Source organism: Coenobita brevimanus, chromosome 72, assembly GCF_032717465.1.
Source record: "Coenobita brevimanus isolate Jiangsu-jjx chromosome 72, ASM3271746v2, whole genome shotgun sequence".
Classification (NCBI taxonomy): Eukaryota; Metazoa; Arthropoda; class Malacostraca; order Decapoda; family Coenobitidae; genus Coenobita; species Coenobita brevimanus.
Genome location: NC_137025.1, coordinates 15,534,796 through 15,558,647, shown reverse-complemented (window position 1 = coordinate 15,558,647; position 23,852 = coordinate 15,534,796). Strand labels below are relative to the sequence as shown.

Below are 23,852 nucleotides of genomic sequence, written 5' to 3'. Positions count from 1 at the left end.
GTGTGCATACATATATGTATGTGTGTGTGTGTGTGTGTGTGTGTGTGGGAGGTTGGTCTACCACGCACCACACAGTTTGAATCCGACGGTCGAACCATACGTGACTCGTGAATCGTTATTTGTGGGTTATTTTTCTGCCTTCCAGTGATTGCTTGCCTTGTCTGTCAACATGGGGCCTAAGCGTAGTGCTAGTGATACATGTGGTAACACACCAAAACGGACTTGTAAAGTGATGTTGCTGACTAAGTGAAAGTGTTGGACAAACTTAAGGGAGGAATGTCGGCGATAATTCTCCGTCAGTACGATTCCCCGTCATTTATGTACATACCAGTTTATTTAGCAAGTACAGTACACTAGTTTTTTACTTATATGAGTTATAAAATCCCCCTGAAAATTAGTTATTAAAGTATTAATTAATAAAAAATAAGCATATTTATAGAATGACAGGGAATCGTCCATATTTTGATGGTGAATTGACTTGATGGTGAATTGTCTCTGAACCATTTGTTTGGGGTGAGTCAACTGTTCTTACAATAAAGAAGACAGAACGTAGCATACGGGAGTCAGTGAGGGCTAGTGCACCAGACTGTGCTGAAGTGTCTCCACCTATGCCTGTGAACTGGCTCAGAACCATATGTTTGGGGTGAATGAGTCAACTGTTTGGACAATAAAGAAGGCAGAATGTAGCATATGGGAGGCAGTGAGGGTTTGTGCACAAGACTGCTGAAGTGTCTCCACCTACGCCTGTGCTTGTCAGGTTTCAGTGTTAAATTTCGTACATTTTTGATGTTTTTCATATTTTATGCTAGTTTATAAGGTGTATCTAGTGCATAAACAGTATTATTCAGATGTAATATACTTAGTAGACATGCGTAATTGTGCACACAAGGGCAGAATGTATACGCGAATTTACCACATACGCAAGGGTCTGGGAACGTAACCCTCGCGTGAATTAAGGGCCTACCTGTACTGAAAATTATTGAGATATTTAAATAAAACATCATAACTACTTATTTACTTTTACAAGTATTTATTATTATTATTTTCTATTAATTTTAATTTGCACAAGTGCGCAATCTAATATTTATCTCTCTATCTATTGCCAGACACCTCAATCCCGTCTGGGGTGGCCACAAAAAAATCGCCTCCAAGTCGCCCTGTCCCCCGCCATTTCACTACCCTGCTCCCAACTCACACCCCCCTCTCTCATATACCTCTCCACCCCATCCCTCCATCTCATCCTTGGCCTCCCCCTCCCTCTTCCCCCCTCCACCTCACTCACATACACTCTCTTCGTCAGTCTTTCACCCTCCATCCTCTCCACATGGCCAAACCACCTCAGTGTGTTCATCATAACGCTCCCTATCACATCCACATCAACACCACAACGTTCCTTTATATCCTCATTCGTCAGCCTATCTCTCCATGTGACTCCACAGACTCCTCTTAAATAACTCATTTCCACTGCTCTCACTCTTGACAACAACATCCAAGCTTCACTTCCGTATGTTAGAGTTGGTATCACAATACTGTCATGTAGTAACTTTTTCACTTCCATGCTCACTTCCCTGTTTCTTATCACTGCTTTCAAAGAACCAGCAACCTTTCTTCCCTGCTGTACCCTTTCAAGCACTTCACCCTCCAAACCTCCATCCTTACGCATCACACTACCCAAGTACTTAAACGTACTCACATTTTCCAATTCCTCACCATCCAACCTCGCTATACATTCACTGACTTCACCTCTCTCAAAGACCTTCACTTTACTCTTCCCTACATTCACCTTCAGATTCCGTTTCTTACACACTCTCAGAAACTCATCCACCAAGCCTTGCAGCTCCCCTTCGTCTTCACTCAACAACACAGTATCATCTGCAAACAACAGTACAGGGAGTTTCCAAACACTATCCTCTCTCACCAGGGCCACTCCAACATCCACTACCCTACCCTGTACCTCTTTTATTACCCCATCCATGTACAGATTGAACAACCATGGAGACATGACACATCCCTGTTTCAACCCAACTTTCAAAGAGAAAAATTCACTTAGTTCACCATCCACAAGCACTGCAGCCTTCGCACCATTGTACATACTCTTCACAGCATTCAACAACTTCCCATCTACTCCATATATTCTTAACACTTTCCACAATCCTTGTCTATCTACCCTGTCATATGCTTTCTCCAAATCCATGAAAGCCGCATACAACTTCTTTCCCTTCTCTAGAAACTTTTCCACTAAAGATCTAAGAATGAATATCTGATCTACACAACCTCTTCCCTTCCTAAAGCCTCCCTGTTCTTCTCCAACTAATTTCTCTGTTCTTTCTCTAACTCTGTCAATAAGTATCCTACCATACACTTTTCCTATTATACTAAGAAGACAAATGCCCCTATGATTACCACACACTTCTTTTTCCCCTTTTTCTTTGTACAAGGGAATAATTATACCTGACTTCCAATCCTCCGGGACTCTACCTTCCTCCCAGGCTAATCTGTACATCTTCCACATCCATTCTACTACTATTTCTCCCCCATGCTTCAGCATTTCACCACACACTCCATCAATTCCTGGGGCTTTCCCCAATTTAACTTTCTTCATTGCTTCCACAACTTCTATCCTACTGATTTCTTCCTGTCTTCTCACCTCCCTCCTTCTCCCAGCCATTCCCCAGCCACTTATACTCGCATTACTTCCATCCTCTACGTTCAACAATTCCTTAAAGTGTTCTCTCCATCTGCTCACTTTTTCTCCCTTCTCCACTAGTAATCTACCATTTTTATCTTTCACTCCCCTGCTAACTTCACTTCCACCCTGTCTTACTCTTTTCACCTCTTTCCAGAACATTTTCTTACAGTCCCTCCACTTTACACTCAAATTCCTTCCAAATTCCTCATCCACTCTCTTCTTACTCTCTCTTACTAATCTTTTCACCTCTCTCTTTCTTTCTACATATAACTCTCTCTTCCGCCTCTCAATATCTTCCACGCCCCTATTTTTCGTCCATTCATTGTATGCTTTCTTCTTTTGTGCCACAGCCTGTTTCACCTCTTCAGTCCACCACGCTGTTCCTTGCACCCCCCTCCGTCTTCTCTTCCTTCCACACACCACATCACATGCTGCACATATTTTTTCTGTAAATATGCTACACACACCTTCCACGTCTCCCATCTGCTCCAATTCATATTTGCCCAATCGTTCCTCCACTTCTCTCTTATACTCTGCCTTTTTCTCATCCTCTTGTAACCTTTCCACTCTCCTTGCAACTACTCCTTCCTCTCGTCTTTCCCTTCTTCTATTTCTCCATCTTACTTGAATCCTAATTCTGGCCACCACCAAGTAGTGGTCAGAAAGTCCACTCCCCCAACCTCTATAAGCTTTTGCATCCATTACACATCTTCGCATCCTTTCATCCACACACACATAATCAATCATTGCCTTCCTTTCATTCAGTTCACCACCCACCCTTCTCATCACTCGCCATGTATACCTGTGGATCATTTTATGCCTGAAGAGGGTATTGGCTACCACCAACCCCCTCCCAGCACAAATGTACACTAACGCACTCCCATTCTCATCTATCTCAGCAGGCACACCCCACTCACCAACTATTCCATCCACCTTCACATTCCCAACTTTACCATTCATATCACCAATCAAAAACACTCTCTCATTCCTTCCAAACTTTTCCATGCACACTTCTACATTTGTCCAGAACTCTTCTCTCACTCTTCTAGCACGATCTTGCGTTGGCGCACACACACACACAATCGCCCACATTTGTATTCCAACTTTCAACTTTACCCACACAATCCTTGACCCAACTGATCCATACTGTCTTATGCTCTTCTTCCATCTTTTACTCACAACTATACATACTCCTTCCTTCGCCCTCTCATTCTCACCTACTCCTGCACATATACCCGATCCATACTCCCATTCTCTCACACTTTCTCCTCTCCATTTTGTTTCAGTTATTCCACATACATCCACTTTCGCACCCTAAAGCACCTGGACAATCTCTCTCTCTTTCACCTCATCATTCGCTCCTCTTTTTTCAAAGCGCTAGCGCAAATCATTTGCATATATTTGTGGGAATTACTGTAAAATATATATTGGTATAATTAAATAAATTGCTAAATTAGCAACCTGCCCACTACCCGCGGTGACTGAGGTACAGTAGGTCATTGTCTGGGAAAAACAGCCTATATTTACCAAGGCATTGGCAAAGATCACGTGATTACTGTATCATCAACTCTCTCTCTCTCTCTCTCTCAGAGGAAGGAGGGAATGGAGAGTAAGACAGAGAAGAGGGATGAAGTTTACAGTATGCCTTATTTCCTCACTCAAAGGGACACTCCTTTGCCATTCCCGCATTTATTTTCTCTCTCCCTCTCTCTCTCTCTCTCAGAATAATGCTCTTTATCTCTCTCTCTCTCTCTCTCTCTTGTTTTGTCAAGACTATTTAAATAATTCAATATAGATATACAATAGCATATGTAATTCGTTACAAAAAATAAAAAATCATGAAAACAGAGTATTTAAATCAAATATCCACAGCCTAATAAATTATTAGGCTGTGGATATTTGATTTAAATAATATGTTTTAATGGTTTTTGTAAGGAATTGCATATGCTAATCTTAATAAATAATGTATATTTATTATTATTTACTAATAATAATAATTTAAAAAATATTAAAAATACATTATCTCTGTTGAAGCATATTAAGAAATGCTACTACTCCCTTCCCTCCCGCCTCCCCCCACCAACCCACCCTTGCGACCTACCGCAGCCTCCCCCATCCATCGTCCAGCCATGCGGGAAGCTCCCTAGACCATGCGTCCCCTGAAAGACCACATGCCCCTTGGATTGCGCAGTGCGCAATCCACAGGGCAGGTGCGCAAGCGCAACTAAGTTTGCACTTGTGCACCTGCCTTTTCATGTGCGCAAGCGCAAAATTGCGCATGGTCTCGTGCGGTGCGCAATTGGCAAATGATATCACCGGAGCGCAAGGGTGCGCAAGTGTTTGCACACCTGCCTAGCACTGCTAAACCCACCAAAACGAGTCCAAAAACAAGTTTAAAGCCAATCTAAATGACCTAGCAACTGTAAAAGAAGCTACCCTAACCATCCATCAGTCAATCCATCATCCAATCTTACGTTGACCCCTGAGGAGCGTAGAAGCCCGGGGCTAGGAAGTTGGTCCTGACATTTAAGATGAGAGTGAAGGACACCTGGAAATAACTTACTAAATAATAATCTCCATCAACATACCCATACCCTACACCAAGCCCTCTTCCTGCCATCATCCCCAGACATCACCTTTTACTCCCTAAACCACACCCCCATAAATCCTGGAGAATGGTCAAAACCCCTGGCTCTGATCACCCCCCAATTATCATCACTACCAAAACGAGAATCACCCCAGCTGACCACAGACACACATACACTAAATATAAGAGAGCCAACTGGGAGGCCTTCACAACTGAAACAGAATAACACTTTGAAATATTAAACAGTACACCCATCACAAACATCAACACTGCTGCGCCCACTTTCAATAGTTATTCAAAATGTAGACAGAAGAGACATCCCTAGAGGGAACAGAGACACAACCCCAACTTCACACCATCCCCCTTTGCTGAACTTTTTCAGTGTCTCAGTTACACAGAGAGTAGGCCAGCATGCTCTCCAGTACAAATTTCTCTATCTATCTTCACCAAACTACATGCACAGTACACACTACACTTCCTATCCAAAATTCACCAAAATGGCATCAATTCACCCAGCCTCGGAGTCCCCAGGGGGGGGGACCATAAATGCCCCCGCCATCTGCCCCTCTCCCGGTGACGACTCGAGGTGCCTGGAACCACTGTCTGACTCTCTTCTTCTTCATTTCTGCAACATTCGCGGCCTTTCCTCTAACTTTCGCTCTGTTGAGCACCACCTCTCCTCCTCTAAACCTCACCTTCTTTTTCTAACGGAGACTCAGCTGTCTGAGGCAACTGACAGCAAACCCTTTTCTGTATCCTCCTACTTTCTCTATACTCATTTCAAAGCCAAAGGTGGCTGTTGTGTATACATACACAACGACTTATCTTGCTCTCGTGTTCCTGAACTTGATTCTTCTGAATTCTCCACTCTCTGGCTTCGGCTTTCCTGTCATTCTCTGACTAAATATATCTGTGCTGTTTACTTATCCCCTAATTCTACTGACTATCAAAAATTCTTCGACTATCTTACTTCTACGATGGAACACATTCTGTCCATTTCTCCTTTCTCTGAAATCTCCATTCTAGGAGATTTCAACGTTCACCACCACCTTTGGCTCTCCTCTCCTTTCACGGATCCACCTGGTGAACAAGCCTACATCTTTTCTATCCTTAATGACCTAGAGCAGCTTGTACAGCACCCTACCCGTATCCCTGACCGCCTTGGAGAGAGCTCCAACATACTTGACCTCTTCCTCACAACTAATCCTTCTGCTTACTCTGTTAATCTTTTCTCTCCGTTGGGCTCCTCCGATCACAACCTTATTACCTTAACCTGTCCTATCGCTCCAGTACGGCCTGCGGACCCTCCAGGGAAACGTCGTCTCTGGCATTTTGGAGCCGCGGACTGGGAGGCCCTCAGGCAGTACTTCTTTGATTTTCCCTGGAATGATTATTGCTTCCATGGCCGTGAGCCATCTGAGTGTGCCTTGCGCATTACGGAGGTTATTCTCTCGGGCATGGAAGCATACATTCCTTTCTCATATCCTTTGACTAACGCAAGAAAGCCTTGGTTTAATCACGCTTGTTCTAATGCTGTCCGCAACAAGGAGAAGGCCTACAAAAGGTACCGGAGCCAACCCACCCCTGAATCACATAATCTTTACGTTTCTGCCCGGAATCGTGCTAAGTCTGTTCTTCGCTCTACTAAAAATAATTTCATCCATACTAAATGCTCTCAACTCTCCAACTCGAATTCTTCCCGCTCCTTCTGGCACCTTGCCAAAAATCTTTCTAACAACTTTACCTCATCATCCTTCCCTCCTCTTTTCTACTCTGATGGTTCTGTAGCTATTTCTTCTACTGATAAAGCAGATCTCTTCGCACAGACTTTCTCCTCCAATTCCACCTTAGACGATTCCGGTGCTGTTCCTCCATCACTTCCCCCTCTGACTTCCTCATGGCTGACATTAAAATTTCTTCAGTTGATGTATTTTCTGCCATTACTGGCCTCAGTACTAACAAGGCATATGGGCCTGATGGGGTCCCTCCTGTTGTTCTCAAAAACTGTGCTTCTGTGCTTACACCCTGCCTAGGCAAACTATTTCGCCTTTGTCTGTCAACTTGTACCTTTCCTTCTTGCTGGAAGTTTGCTCTCATTCAGCCAGTCCCAAAGAAGGGTGACCACTCCCAACCCTCCAACTATCGTCCAATTGCTTTAACTTCCTGTATTTCAAAAGTTTTCGAGTCAATTCTTAATAGAAAAATTTTAAGGCATCTTTCCTATCACAACCTTCTTTCCGATCGTCAGTATGGGTTCCGTCAGGGACGCTCCACTGGCGATCTTCTCACCTACCTTTCAGACTCCTGGTCATCCTCCTTTCGGGACTTTGGCGAAAGCTTTGCCATTGCACTTGACATCTCAAAGGCTTTCGATCGAGTCTGGCATAAATCTTTAATTTCCAAACTGCCCTCCTACGGTTTCTATCCTTCTATCTGTGCCTTCATCGCTAGCTTCCTTTCTGGTCGTTCTATAGCTGCTGTCGTAGGCGGCCATCGTTCTTCTCCTAGATCTATCAACAGTGGTGTTCCTCAGGGCTCTGTCCTATCACCAACTCTCTTCCTTTTATTCATCAATGATCTTCTAAGCTGTACATCTAACCCTATCCACTCATACGCTGATGACTCCACCCTTCACCTTTCCATTCGGTTCCTGCAACGCCCATCTCAACAGTTACTTCAAGAAACAAGGGATGAGGCTATGGCACACCTAATGTCTGACTTGACTCATATCTCTGACTGGGGTAAAAATAATATGGTTGTCTTTAATGCATCTAAGACTCAGTTCTTACACCTATCAACCCGACAAAATCTTCCACAGGTATACCCACTGATGTTTAATAATATTCAGATTAATCCTGCATCATCCTTGAACATGCTTGGGGTTTCATTTACTCGGGACTTATCTTGGAAAGATCATATTACATCTCTTGTAAAATCTGCTTCCAAGAGATTGGGTGTGCTAAGCCGACTCCGCTCTTTCTTTACCCCTGCACAATTGTTGACTCTATACAGGGGTTTTATCCGCCCCTGTGTGGAGTACAACTCTCATGTGTGGGGAGGCTCCCCACATACAGCTCTTCTCAATAGGGTGGAGTCAAAGGCTTTTCGTCTCATTAACTCTCCTCCTCTTACTGACTCCCTTCAACCTCTGTCTCTTCGCCGCACTGTTGCATCTTTATCTCTTTTCTATCGCTACTTTAATGGTCACTGCTCCTCTGAACTGTCTGCTTGCATTCCTCCACCTCTACGACGGGCGCGTAGCACCCGTCTAGCAGCAAACTCTCATCCCTTTTCTGTCCAACTCTCTAATGCAAGAGTTAACCGTTACTCCCAGTCTTTCATTTATGCAACAGGTCAGCTCTGGAACTGTCTCCCTCTGTCTGTATTTCCTTCTGCCTATGATCTCCAGTCTTTCAAACGTAGTGTGTCCAGGCATCTCAAAATGATCGGATCTTGAATTTGGCTCTGTATTGTATTTTGTTTTTCTCTTGGAGGGAACTATTACTGCAGGCTCATGCCTTTGGTTCCTTCTTCCTCGCATAAAAAAAAAAAAAAAAAAAAAAAAAAAACTCTCTAACACATCACACACAAGACACCGTACAACAAATACAAAAACTCAACACTCAAATAAGCAATAAAATATTAGGGCAGCTAACACTAAATTGGAATAATTATCTCCAAACACTTGATCACAAAACAAACACCAGCAAAATCTACAAAACACTAAACAGCATCACACTCTCCAACAGCAACACTACACAATCACACATTGCTATCACAACAACAGACACCAAACCCTCAAATAAACAACAAGCAAACACTCTCATCAATCACTTTTCACATGTCAGTCATCTAAACCTCCATCGCAATGACCGACATATCATCCAATGCAAGAGACAGTTCCCCACAGACCCAGACTTTGCACCTTTCACTTACAACCAAATAAAGCACATCATTAGTGACCTCAAGCACTCATCTGCCTGTGGACCAGACTATATAGGCAAAACACCCCTTAACCCTTACACCGCGGGCTTGTTTTGCTTTGCCTTGCGGCTCCCGCGGGCATATTTGTGCTCCGACAGACTCTCTAAAAATATTTGCCAAAAATCGGTTATTAGTCCTAGAATATTAAAATCATGTATACTTATGGCACATACCTTCAGCTTTCTCCTTGGGTGTTTGTTGAGCCTTCGTCGAGTACCATAGGACTTGTGGAGACCTCTGAAGTTGGGTAACGAAGTCTCCACTTTACACTTCCCGACAACACGTAATATGATTACCACAGCCTGATATTATCACTAGAAACACTATTCTATGATTCTCAAATAGTTTGGAATCCATACTCCCCCAAAAAAACACTGTGAAAGCAATGAAAATTACGAGGGCGTATGACCATCCCACTTCCGATCGTTCGCCGCTAGTGTTGTCTATTACTGTATTCATAAAAACACTCACAGTTTATATTTCTGTTACTATATAACACTTATATATATCTACAGTCTTTATCCATAAGTTTCCTTCAGTAATAGTAGTTTATTGTCACCGTAGGGATTCAATTTCTTTCAGTAAAATACGTAGCATTCACTTTCTCATCCTGTATACTAGCATTGAGAGTGAATGTCATTTTCACCTTCACTCTCATAACTCATAGTATTCAGACATGCTAGAGTGAAACACTCACTTTCATTACTCCTAGGGTATATACTCGTATTCTTATAATACTACTTATTTACATTTCTATTTATGTTCTCTATTTTATTTACGTTATTTACATTTCTATTTTATTTACACTGTGTTAGGCACTGTCACTTGAAGTAACTTATAAAACTATTTTCCACTGTTCACGTATATTTACATTCATTACTTTCACTTGCAATACATTATAAATTAGGTAGTTCCAGGTGAATGTAAATATCACTTAGGCTTCTCCCTTCCCTCCTTATATGTATATTTATTACAAAAATAGATTATACGACACATTTCAAGGGGAAATAAACAGCGAAAATTAGTGAACGAGTGCATGTGAGGTGTTGTCAGGTGATAATTAGCCAATTCCAGGTGTATGGCACTATCACTTACCTTATTTCTTTTTTGTATATATTATTTGGTATAAGAATAAGGCATAGGGCTTATTTCAATGGATGAAATCAGTGGAAGATTCCAGGGAAAATTTACTTAGCGCAGAATACGGTGTGGTGGCCTGCAATAATTAGGTAGTTCCAGGTGAATGTAAATATCACTTAGGCTTCTCCCTTCCTTTCTTATATATATTTTTATTACGAAAATAGATTATACAGCATATTTCAAGGGGTAGTAAACAGCGGAAATTAGCGAACGAGTGCAAGTGAGGTGTTGTCAGGTGATAATTAGCCAATTCTAGGTGTATGGCACTCTCACTTACCTTATTTCTTTCTTGTATATATTATTTGGTATAAGAATAGGGCATACGGCTTATTTCAATAGATGAAATCAGTGAAAAATTCCAGGGAAGATTTACTTAGCATAGCACGGCCGGGCAGGCGAGAGGATAGGGTAATGGAGGAGGGGTAGGGAGAGGAGTCAAGAACGGGGAGAAATGGCTAAATTGTCAACAATGGATGGGTGTACAGATGAGATTAGGAGTGCTGACTAGTGTTGGACACTGGCAGTACTGATAGATGATACAAGCCACCACTTGAAAGCCCGGGTGAATTCAAAATAACACAGAATCACAAAAGTGACGCCCCGCGGTATGATCCCTTGCTCCCAAGCGTCACGAAAGTGACGCCCCGCGGTTAAGGGGTTAAACACCTTGGACCACAAGGCATACAAGCACCCACCAACACATCAAACTACAGCTACTCACACAACACAAAACCCTACATCTGGAAGCATGGCACTATCATCACTATTCCCAAAACCAACAAATACCCCACGTTACCTTCCTCACACCGCCCCATCAGACTCCTCTGCATCCCCTCCAAAGACACAGAAAGACTGGTATTACAACTAGTTACACCTTACATCTCCCTAGTCCCAGCACAACATGGTTCCAGGCCAGTAACTCCACAAACACTCTTCTTACAGACCTTATACAGAGAGTTTTTGATGGCATCAATTCAGCTAGGCCACCATATAGAACACAACTAGTCACACTAGACACTAGCAAAGCTTTTGATGCTATCCCCAGCCACAACCTTATAAACAAAATATTCAACACAAACATGTGCAATAACACAAAAAGATGGCTGGCAAACTACTTAGCAGGCAGATGTGCACATCTACTATCTGCCGGTCAATCATCGAACATCAGAAACTTCACAAACGGCATCCCCCAAGGATCTGTCTTTTCCCCTATTCTCTTTAACCTACACATGCATAACATACCCACACCCCACACACCACAAATACACATAGCTCCCTATGCAGACGACATAACATTTAATGTACACACCAAAATCCAAACATGACTGCACAAATCCTCCAACCTTGCCTCAACACACTACATGGAGACGCTGCCTAGACCCGGTCGTTGTCGGACGTGTTCCTCCCGATCGTGTTGTCAACCGTCTTACTCTCGGGTGTTAGCCCATCTCAGCCGTAGTCACATCCAGCTTATTTTGGGCAAATCGTGGCAATACCACAGTGATCCAGTGTTTTTTACAGTGAGTGTAACGGCCAGGCATGGAGTCTTCCATGACCGGCCTGGCCACACAGGACGTCCATATGGACCTCGCTCCTGCCGCTGCAGACGTCGTTGCCCCTGGTAAGAGGGTGAGGACGGCCTCCGCCACTAGTGACGAGGGAGGTGCCCCGGAAAAATGGATACGGCCTTCCGCCCCAGTTGGTGATTCCAGTGAACCAAGGAGCCTCGTGTACATAGCAAGGTTGGCTGACAATACCCCTGTATTTCTGAATCCCCGCAGGTTGTCGGATGCCATCAACAAATCTTCATGGGGTAAGTACTGTATAGAGGGATCACTCAGAGTTTTAGGTAAAGGAGCAGCTATCAGGTTCTGTGTTTTTGCAGATGATGTGGCCAAAATGACTGTACCACCAGAGGCCCTCACCCAGCTGGGGGACTGGCCAGTAAGGTGTTGGTTGGCTCGCTCACCTTCCAGTGGCGAATTCTCATATGGGAAAATAGGGCCTGTTGCTCCTGATGTCACGGAGGAGGAACTTGTTAGTAATCTTCGCTGCCTTGGCAACTGTTCCTCCCAGCTAGAGGAAGTCACCCGCCTTATGGTCCGCCCTCCTGGTGGTGAGGCAGCAGTGGCAGCCAGGGTGGTACGGCTCAAATTCAGGGGCCCCCTGCCGGAGCAGGTCATATTTGGCCACTTATGTTACTCTGTAGGGACTTACACTTTTCCCATCCTGAGGTGCTATACATGCCATCGATTTGGACATGACACAATATCTTGTAAAAATAAAGTTCGTTGCTCTCGTTGCAGCAGGTTCCATCCATGCAAATCCCCATCAGGTGGTCAGTGCACTAACGACCCTTACTGCTTCTTCTGTGGTGGCGCACACCAAGTGGTCTCCCGCATGTGCCCAGTCTACCAGCAGGCGCTTGCCATCCATGACGCTGCTAGGACTGACCCGTCAGCCCTGTCGGACGTCAACACCTGTTTGCGGGCCCTTAATCCATCCGGCCGTATTCCTCCCAGCTCCAACCCCTCGACAACATATATTGCTCCCAGTCGGATTTCCCGGCCTGTTCAGGAGGGTCTAACATAGGCAACAGTGGTCAGCAACCGCTTTTCAGCATTGGAAGAGCTTCCCGAAACATCTGGTGGTAATTCTCCAACTGAATCAAGTGAAGTGGAGTGAACAGTTGCCGTGTCCTCCCACCCAACCTCCCAGTCAGCAGTGCTGCTCCACCCTCTCCCTCCACCCAAGCCCCGTCGACAGCGTCCCCACCCAAATCGGACCTCTTTCCCACATGCTGCACAAGAATCAGTAGCTCCCTTCACCCAGCCTGGTGGAATGTCACCCAGTTCCACCCCTTTAATGGCCACAACTCCCGCCTCAGATCCAAATATATCTCACGCCACCTCCCCCAGATCTCCTGAGACGGGCTCCACACCTGGTGAATCTCCTGCCTCTCCACGTCAGCCTGTACCAAGGGCAACCTCCCACGCCCCCCCTTATGCCAACCTCACAGGTGCCCATTCTACAGGGTCCTTTGTGGACCTTCTGCTTACAGCCCTGTCCATGTACAAAAATGGACAATCCTTTATAGACATATGTGTCAGCCTCGTGCCCCAGTTTCTCTCTCTACTCTCCCCTCAGTGATGGCTCCTTTACCTCTACGTAGATTCTTCCTCTGGAATGCCAGATCGCTCCCTCGGAAAACATCCGATTTCAAACACACAGTAGCAGACCTCGTTCCAGATGTTATTGGTCTATGTGAGACTTGGTTAGCTCCACATCTCCATCTGTCGCTCAGGGGTTTTACTGTATACCGAGCTGATCGTCAGGGTGTCGGAGGAGGTCTAGCTGTCGCAGTCAGGGAGGATGTGCCTAGCTCGGTTCTGCCATTGACCCGCCCCCCTCGAGGGGTGTTGGACGTTCTTGTGGTCCGCCTATCCCTCTTGCAGGGATGGATCACTGTGGCGGTTTGCTACAACCCATGCAAGGACATAGGCCTGGAAGAACTCCAGGCCTATCAAGACCAGCTCCCTTCACCATGCCTCCTCTTGGGTGATTTTAACGCCAGACACCCCCATTGGGATCCTTTCCTGACCCGAGGTTCTGGAAATAGGTCAGGAAATTCCCTCTTCCGATTTCTGCTAGAAAGTGACCGCTTCACCCTGCTCACCCCATCAGGGCTACAGACCCGTATTGACCCGCACTCAGGCCTACCCTCCACACTTGATCTATATTTGGGGGATCCCGTTTTTGGAGGCTCAACCATCTGGACTGGCCCATATTTGGGGTCTGACCACCTTCCAGTTATCCTAGATGTCCCCATTCTCTCCCCACCCTGCTCTGCTCCACCTCGTCCACATTGGATCCTCACACGAGGGTCCTGGTCCTCCTTTAAGGCGACCCTTGATAACACTGGGCCTCCGCCTGGAGGACCCATACATGATTGCGTGATGGACTTTAAGTCCTCTGTGATCGCAGCAGGTAAGGCGACCTTCTGCAGGTCCTCAACACGTCCCCGAGGCACTGCCACGGTTCCTTGGTGGACAGAGGACTGCACCAGGGTTGTCCGGGCTAGGAGGTCTTCCTGGAACGTCTGGCGGAGATGTCCCTGCCCTAGCCACCAAGACACTCACCGTCGTAGGGACGCAGAATGCAAGCGAACTCTCACCCGAGCCCGCTGTGCTGCCTGGTCTGCTTTCTGCTCAACCCTGTCATTCTCAAGCTCACCATCCCGGACCTGGTCCTTTATTCGGGCAATGAAGGGTCACCCTACCACCCTTTCGTATCCTCTGGTAAAGGAGGGTAATCTTCTGGCAGGCCTCCAAGACAAGGCTACCTTACTGGCTGCCTTCTTTGGAGCTAGACTTGGCTCCCCCGCTCCACTTCCAAATTTTCAACACCTACTCAGGGTCACTCAGGCAGGCATCTCCTCCTCCCCCCCAGCAGGCTTAGCCTCTCCTTTTACCCAGGCAGAACTCTCCTCTGCTCTGCGGACCCTACTACCAAAGAAGGCATGTGGGCCAGATTTAGTACCTAACGAATTTCTGATTCATCTCCCTGTCCGCTTTCAAATGGCACTTTTAGACATCTTTAACAACAGCTGGGCATCAGGGATATTCCCATCTCACTGGAAAACCTCCCACCTCCTGCCCTTCCCCAAATCGGGGAGAGACCCCTCTTCTCCGGCTTCCTACAGACCAATTGTACTGCTCTCCAATATCGGGAAGGTGCTTGAGAGGATGGTGTGCCGTCGGTTCTCCTGGTGGCTGGAGCACAATAGTCGCATGTCTGATGTACAATGTGGATTCCGCCCAGGGAGAGGGACATCTGACATCTTCCTCCAGTTTGACCATCATGTCCACCAGGCGTCCTGTCATAAGAAGATACTCCTGGCTGCCTTCGTGGATCTCCGGGGGGCTTTTGATTCTGCCTCCCATGATGGGATACTGTACAAGTTGTGCCGTCTTGGCATCACAGGCTCTGCACTGGCCTGGGTGCAAAGTTTTTTGGAGGAGCGATCCTTTCGTGTTTCCCTTGGGGGTACATACTCTTCCCCTACCCCAGTCAGGCAGGGAGTGCCACAAGGATTGTGCCTCAGTCCCTTACTTTTCAACGTCCTGATGTATGACCTCCCTCATCCTCCTGGAGTATCCACCTTAGTCTATGCAGATGACGTCTCAATCCTCTGCAGTGCTGCCTCCCTATGGGAGGCCCAACATCGCCTCCAACAGGCTGTGGATGCCTTTGCCACCTGGGCTGCAGATTGGGGGCTAACAGTCAATGCACCCAAGAGTGCTCTTATGTACTTTGGCCAAAGGAGGCTCCCCTCCATGCCGACAATTCAGCTAGCTGGAGAACCTCTCACCCTCCGGACTCGGCACAAGTTTCTGGGCCTCCATTTGGACAGTCCCCGTCTCACCTAGGCCCCCCATATTGACCATCTTCAATCGGCATGCCTTAGGCGCCTGGACATCATGAAGTGTGTCGCAGGAGCTCGCTGGGGTGCCGACCGAAACACTCTTCTTAGACTATATCTGGCCTTCATCCGCAGTAAGATCACGTACGGCACCACCCTTTACGGATCAGCTGCCCAGACCCACCTAAAGAAGTTGGATGTTGTCCAGAACACGGCACTTCGCATTGCCCTAGGTGCCTTCAAGTCCACCCCAATTATTTCGCTTCATGCAGAGGCAGGGGTGATGCCCCTTTCCATCTACCGCATAGAACTGGACTGTCGGCTGCTTCACCGTATTTCGGCCCTTCCCTCCAGCCATCCGGTCTCCTTCCTTTATCGCCTCTCCACAGTCCTTTGTCAACCCCCAACTTGGCCGCGAATGAGGTTACCATACATTATCCGCAGCATCCGAGCCTGCCACACCCTGTCGCTCGATCTGCCCTGGCCTGCCCCAGTGGCCCCTCTCTCCCCAGTGCCCCCTTGGAAGGATTTGTCTCCATATGTCTCCCCCTACTTCCCAGTACCGTTCTCGAAGTCGACAGATGCAGTCTTGGCACGGCAGATCTTTTACAGTTTGGACTCCTCAGTTTATAAGGACTTCCTGAGAATTTACACGGATGGGTCTCACTCCCCTCCATCTTCCTTTGCCTCAGCGGCTTATTTTGAAGATCTTTCCATATGCCAAACTTGGTCGTTCAGCAGGCGGTACGATGTCCTAACCGCAGAACTCATAGCCATCCTCCAGGCCCTTGAATTTATCCGAACTTTCTTCCAGCCTCAATCGGTAGTCTTATACACCGACTCACAGTCTGCCCTTACCCTCCTTCTCTCGGATCGTCCAGTGACTCATGTCAAGACTGTCCATGCTATTATGGAACACCTCCTTTTCCTTGTTACTCCTCCCTGGTACCTCCACCTTCAGTGGATTCCCTCACATGTGGGCATCCGTGGCAACGAAATAGTAGATGCAGCAGCAAAGCGAGCACTGACACATAGTACACTGGTCCATGTGACACCAGATAGTGCCACATTCCCTAAACTTGCACGTAGCGCCTGCATATTGCACTGGAATGCGCACCTAGCAACCACCCTACCTGCTTCCCACTTGGGGCTTTTTCGCTCTGACTCCTTTGAACACCCTTGGGCACGCCATCCCTGCAGAGACATTGATGTAGCCATCACCAGGTTACGGTTGGGCCACACAGGCCTTGCAAGCCACCTGTACCGTTTGGGTATGATAGAGCATCCATGGTGCCAGTGGTGTCCTCAGGTTGAAGAAACCATAGAACATTTCATGTTACGGTGTCCTAGGTTCCACTCGCTTCGCACCCTTTTGCGGGAACGTTTGGCATCCCTGGGAGTTCTCAGTCTGTCTCTCCACACACTCCTGGGAGGCGGTATCGGGGACCCTCGGTTACGAGAACGGGTCGTGAGGTGCACGTCTGACTTTATCCGAAAATCTAGACAGCCCTCCCACATATAATATGTGAGGCCCTAAGCAGTTTGCATTGACAGGGCATTGGGCCATTGTACTGGCCATGGCCCTTAAACCCACAAGAAGAAGAAGAAGAAGAAGAACACACTACATGAATGGTTCACCACAAACAGGCTCAAAATAGCCCCAGCCAAATCTACAGTGACCCTTTTCACAAACTGGACAGCAGAACACAGTCACATCCCACAACTCACCATAAACAACACTCCCCCCCCCCAAATCCTTGGTATAACATACAACACTTCAATGTCATTTAAAAACACATCACAAACATTAAAAATAAATTAACACCAAAACTCAACGCCTTAAGGCCGCTTGCCGATACAACATTTGTACACAAAAAAGAAACCATCACCACAATATACAAACAATATATACGTTCAGTAATGAATTACGTAAGTCCTGCATGAGCTTCTAACCCCACTAAAACACACTAAAACACTCTACAGACCCTACAGAACAAGGCCCTAAAAATAATCACAGGCTGCACAGCTACTACACCCACAGACCACCTACACCAAGAAACCACAGTCCTCAAATTTAAGGATCATCTAGACATGAGAGGCACCCAAATTCTTGTCACAGCCTCCACAAATCCACACCATCCACTACACTACATGGCAGAACATCCATACACACACCATGGAACATCAAAACAACACCCAGCACATGATATTACACACAAATATTGTCATCTCTCCCCTTTCACCTGCCTTAGACCAGCTTCCAGAAGCATATCCATACTCAAATCACTCACCGCTCCATTCATTCACTTAAAGACAACACACAGCTGCATGTACAGACTCCTGATATCCACCCCTCTGAATCCTATCTCCCTCATGAGGACAGGGTCCACCTGGCCAGGCTGAGATGTGGGCTTCATCCAGCCCTCTTGAGTTAACACAAGAGACTGGATGACTCCGTTGTTGATGCCTGTCCAGGATGCAATACAGCTTCTCATACTATTAAGCACATTATGGAAGACTGCATTGCACACAATCACCTGTGAAACAGCACAACATACAGTCCTTGAGAGTCTGTGGGAAAGCCCGGTCTCTGCTGTGGCCTTCCTTAGGGACTCGGGGCTGTTCGGCCAAACTGCCTCGGGAGCAACTACTACTACTACTACTGCCAACAAATAATATCTGAAATAATTAAAAATTGGTCAGAAAATATCAAACACCTCTCACCACTTATTTCTTGTAAGTCCATTTCTGGTTCTGGTCGTCATCCTTTCTATCCCCCCCTGAGGCTAGGGGACATGTGGTGCTCCTTAGCACTCACTCATCCTTCTCAAAGCCCTCAAACCCTATCTCTGGGGTAGTGTCGGGGGACGGGGAGGGGGGAAAGCCTGGCGAGGTGGGGTGGTGGCAGCAGGAGACTGATGCGCTGGCTCTGGGGGTGGCGATGGGGTGCAATGCGATGACTCAGGCGGTGGCACTGGGGAGCAATGCAATGACTTGGTGGTGATGGAGTGCGATGCGATGGCTCTGGGGAGTGCAATGCGATAGTGGAGGAGGTGGTGAGGGAAACAGCTGCAAAGATCAGTGAGGTGGCGAGGGAGACTGCTGCGATGACTGACGAGGTAGTGAGGGAGACTGATGCAGCAGCTCATGTCGTGGTGAGGGAGACAGGCAGTGGCCAAAGTGGTGTGGGAGATGGAGGGTGGGGGTAGAAAGGCAGCGATGGAGCGGCGGAGTGCCACAGTGGAGACACAGGTGAAACATGAGACAGGGATCGGCAGGAGGTGAGGTCCAGCAGGAGCCGAGCATGTCCTCGGCGGGAGGAGGCCTTGGGTGAGTCTGCAGGTCGATGGCTGGGGAGATGCTCTGCTGGTTGAAGGCTAGAGAGATACTCTGCTGGTCGAGGGCTGGGGAGATGCTTTGTGGGTCACTGGCGTGGTGGAAGCCTGTTTGAAGGCGTGATTGTAGTCTTCCTGGCTGCCCTCTTCTTTTCCTCCAGCACCGTACTGCACACTTTCATCCCCTCCTCCAGCTGATCAGATGTGTCCCTGCTTCATCCTCAGAGAGGGTCATGTGTGTGCATAAGCACTGTGACCTAGTCCACTTTGGCCACCATCTCCCCCAAAATTTTCATACTGAGGGCTTGCACTTTAGGGACGACCTCCTCCTCCTCCTGTGCCTCCTGGTGCACCCGCTGGATTTCCATATTGAGGATCTCCTCATGCTGAGCTCCTCCCTGTGGCTTTCCAGGACCTCCTCCACGTCCTCCTCATCAACTCCCCGAAACCCACCTCATGCGACAGTTGAACAATTTCCTGCCACACACGTTGCACCGGCGGAGTCTGCATGCCCTCGAGGAAGCCAGTAAGGGAGCGAACGCACTCTGGCAGCAGCTTCTGCCACACACCATTCATGGTGGGCTGGCTAACTTCCCGCCACGCTGCAGTGATGTTTTCAGTGGCATGGAGTATATTATGGCCTTTCCAGAACACTTGCACTGTTGTCTTGTTGTCGCTGTCACAGGCCCTCATCAACTGCTTCATAGTGTGGCAGAGGTAATATGCCTTAAATGTCGCAATCACCCCCTGCTCCATGGGTTGCAACAAGGAAATGGTGTTGGGGGACAGGAACACCACTTCTACGTTGCTTGCCCAGTCCTTCATCGCAGGAAGGTGGCTGGGCACGTTGTCTACCAACACAAGATTTCTGTTGGCTAAGTTCTCCCTGGAGGTATACCTCTTGAGGACATGCGAGAGGCAGGAGTGAAAATAGGAAGAACAGATGCCGGAAGTCAGCCAAGCCTACTTGTTCGACCCTAAATTCTCCTTCACATACCCCATCAGAGCCCTGGGGTTCTTGGAGCAGTAGACAAGCAGCGGCTTCTTGAGGTCACCCTCGGCATTGCCCCCCAGGCCTTGAACCCTGGCATAAACTTTTCCTCTGTTGCAAGGAATGTCTTTGAAAACATTCTCTTCCAAAAGAGCCCAGTCTTGTCACAATTTAACACCTGCTTCACACTGAAGCCCCCCTCCTTGATGATCTGCTCCAGCTTGCCAGGGAATACTGCTGCCGCCACTGTATCCGCACTCGCCGTCTCACCATACATCTGCCCATGGTGCAGGCTTGCCCACCTTTTGAAGTGGTCAAACCACTCATGACTAGCCTTAAATGTTTCACTGTCATCAAGATTCCACCTCACCTTTATTTCCTCCCACGATTGTCAGTTTGCAAGCATGCCCCACAGAGTCCTAAGACTGATGATCCTAGAAGGTCTATCAAAAACTGCTGAGCAATAAGCCAGCCCTTTTAATGACATAAATGGTTCCTACCCAATCAGAACAAAGGGATGAGGTGGTGGGAAGGAAGATCCCACCCCCACACCAGGTCTGTGGAGGGACCCTCCCCCCTCCCAGCTGCTTCCCCACTTCCCTCTGACTGATTGGATACAGCCTGCTCTGTCCTCTACCACCCAACCTACTCACAGCACCACATCTACATCATATGGGGGGTGTCTCATGCCTGCTTACCCCCAACCCCAGAGCCCCCACCACCACCATCTCCCTCCCCCCCTTTATATCGAACCAAAATACCCCCCACACCACCTGTTGTCCCAGCCGACTTGTATGTACAACCATTTTTCTTTATTTTATTTCATTTCCTATTTATAATGTGCTTTCTACAGCCTTTTTTTTATTTACTGGTTTCATAGTATGTTACAAAATTTTCCATGTTTTTCAGGCACAGAAAATTTTCTTTTAGCTTTTTTTTTTTTACTCTCATGCTGACTCCTGCATCTTTACTCCAATTCATCAAGTTTGGCACCATGTGCGACGTCGTCAACGCCTGTAGTGTTGAAATAAATCCTCTGCACTAGGTGAATCTCTACCGGTATTTATTATCTTGAGAACCAATATAAAGGCAATACAAAAAGGTATATCCAGCAGACTTGGGGTAATAGCAATGTGTAACAGTTATAGTAATAGACTATTACAGGGTTTTCAGAGTAATAGTAATAGTAATATATCACAAGTTACTGGCTGTAATAGTAATTGTAAGAGTAACAGAAGGCAAAGTAACATAATTGTATATTACCTTCCCATTACAAACATTTCTTTAATACCATTTACCATAATCAATAAAAACAGCCTTCTCACCTTGGTTACCTGTTGGCTGCTCTCCAAGCTGCAGGTACACCACAGGAGACCATGCAGAATGGAAAGTGGTCAACTTGCCATCAGATGATCTAGATATACTTGTGCTTTCCGTGGAACAGCCTCCCAACAATAATGAAAATAAAAACCGTTTTCAATTTAATATTGTTATCGTAAATAATATATTAATAATAATAGTAATAGATAACCAAGTAATAGTAACAGTAATATATGACCATTAAAGTAATTATAATAGTGATATAACAGAGAGTAACTGAAATTAATAGTAACAGTAAGAGTAACAGAAACCCAGTTACAGGCCCCATGTCTGATATCCAGTACTGAGGACCTTTATCAGTGCTACAGGTGTTGATGACATCAACGATATGGTGCCAGACTTGGTGAAATGGAGTACAGCTTCATCAATACGAACATATTTTACATTGGTTTCATCGATTTTGGTGTAGTTAGTTATTTGGCGAAAATTAGGTTTTTGCAGGATTTTTAAAGTTTAGGAAAAACTGTTTTTGCCTTTTCTTTTTTCTTTTTTTTTCTTTTTTTTTTTTTTTTGCTCCTGCTGCCTCCTACATCTGGTTACAATAGAAACATAATTTACATGGATTTCATTACTATTGGTCAGGTTCTCTAGCGAAAATTAGGTTTCCGCTGATTTTTTTCCAGTTTACGCTCTTACCAAGGGGGGACTTTTATAATCTTTGGCAGGTGGTTTTGCAGTACAGTAACCATTAAGCCAAGGAGATTGAAATTGGCATTTTCAGGTGTGTAAATTCAAGCTCTTCAAATCTGTAAGAAAAAATTTTACCTTGGTAAAAGTCAAAAAATCGACCCAGATATGTGGTCTTTAGGGGTTAATTAACGTAACAATTAAGTTACCTCAGGCTAGGTTATATTAACATTGGATACAGTGCTGTGGAGGACCAATGTGAAAGGAAATGCAATATCCAAATAGGCTAACAGACAGTCATCCAGCATCAAGCAACAGAAAAATCTTAGCAATTCTTTACCAAACAGGTGTGGCGATTCCAACTATATTGTTAAAAAACTCACACTCTCAAGGAAAGTACGGTAATTTTGGTACATATGCAACACAGATATTTAAATGTTGAATTCTGACTGTCAGAAGTGACTGGAAGAAAATAAAATACTGTACAGTATACTACTTTTGGATAATCAAGGAAGCTGCCAGGACAACCTTAGCAATGTGTTTACCGCCAGTCTCTCCGACTGGTTGCATTATTTACCAACCATCACTCCAACTAGATGCATATGTAATAATCAAATGTACCCAAAGAAAGAAAACACTAATAATCATGTCAAACCTGTGGGAAACTTGATGATTTAGCAAAGCCAAACCTAACCTAACCTAATCAAACTTTTGACAGCCTGCTTTCAAATTTAAAAGTGTCATGAACATCAGATATGGCCAGACACTGGCAGATGTTGGCTGAATACTGTACAGTAATCCCTATACCTTCCGGACGCCCACTTTCCGGACATCCCACTTACTGGATATTGTGGGCCTGGACCGTCGGAACCCAAAAATGGCCAAAAAAAAAAAGAAAAAAAATCCCCCCAAAATCCTAATTTTTTCCCATCTGTAATTTGAAATTGCTGCGTGGCGCCGAGCAGCTGTTACACCATGGACCCTTCACCCCTTCCTTCCTCCCCCCTCCCCCGTCAGGGTTGCCTTTCATTTACACAGAGAGTAGGCCAGCATGCTCTCATAATACCTCTACCTTCAACTGTCTACACCACACAACATGCGCATAACATATCACACCTTCTATTCACGTCTTTAGTAATGGGCACTGCAATCTTACTATCAAATGAGGTGGTACCTCGGATTGCCACCACCGGCAGGGTAGGGCTGGTGGCACAGGGTCCTCCCGGTTGCCATCAAGCAACTGTGCCGGCAGCGACTGTTGCTATTTTCGGGAATGCTTGTCGGCGAAGAAGTGACAGTGCGGCCTTATTCTTTACCAACATCCGTGGCCTTACCACAAAATTAAACTCAGTTCATTTTTTCCTTCTGTCCATATTCCCTTTGGCCCTTTTCCTCACAGAACCACAAATCTCACCCTCTCCATTTTGTTTTCCCGGTTACCATCTCCTTACAAACTTCCGTAACAAGGGTGGCACCTGTTGTTATATCAAATCCCAATATGCAGTTGACACTATTTTAAACTTCACTTCATCCGGTTTTGATTACTCATTATACAAATTAAATTGTCAAAACATTACCAAATATATTTGTGTAGTTTATCGTTCACCCAATGCTTCTTCGGAACCCAGTGTATTTGATTCCATATCCACTCAGTTGAGTAACCTTGACCTTGCCCTTGGCACCAAAATTACCATTTT

General features: G+C 46.1%; 2 protein-coding genes across 2 annotated transcripts in view; one reads left to right on the top strand and one right to left on the bottom strand.

The window, feature by feature from the left end:
• The window catches only part of LOC145407193 (uncharacterized), a 182,155-nt gene that overhangs the window by 152,081 nt on the left and 6,222 nt on the right, over nucleotides 1-23,852 (bottom strand). The window lies entirely within an intron of this gene.
• LOC145407054 (uncharacterized) lies at nucleotides 15,881-17,344 on the top strand. Its single transcript, XM_080278077.1, has one exon. It carries the CDS (start codon nucleotides 15,881-15,883, stop codon nucleotides 17,342-17,344), a length of 1,464 nt encoding a protein of 487 aa, XP_080134203.1.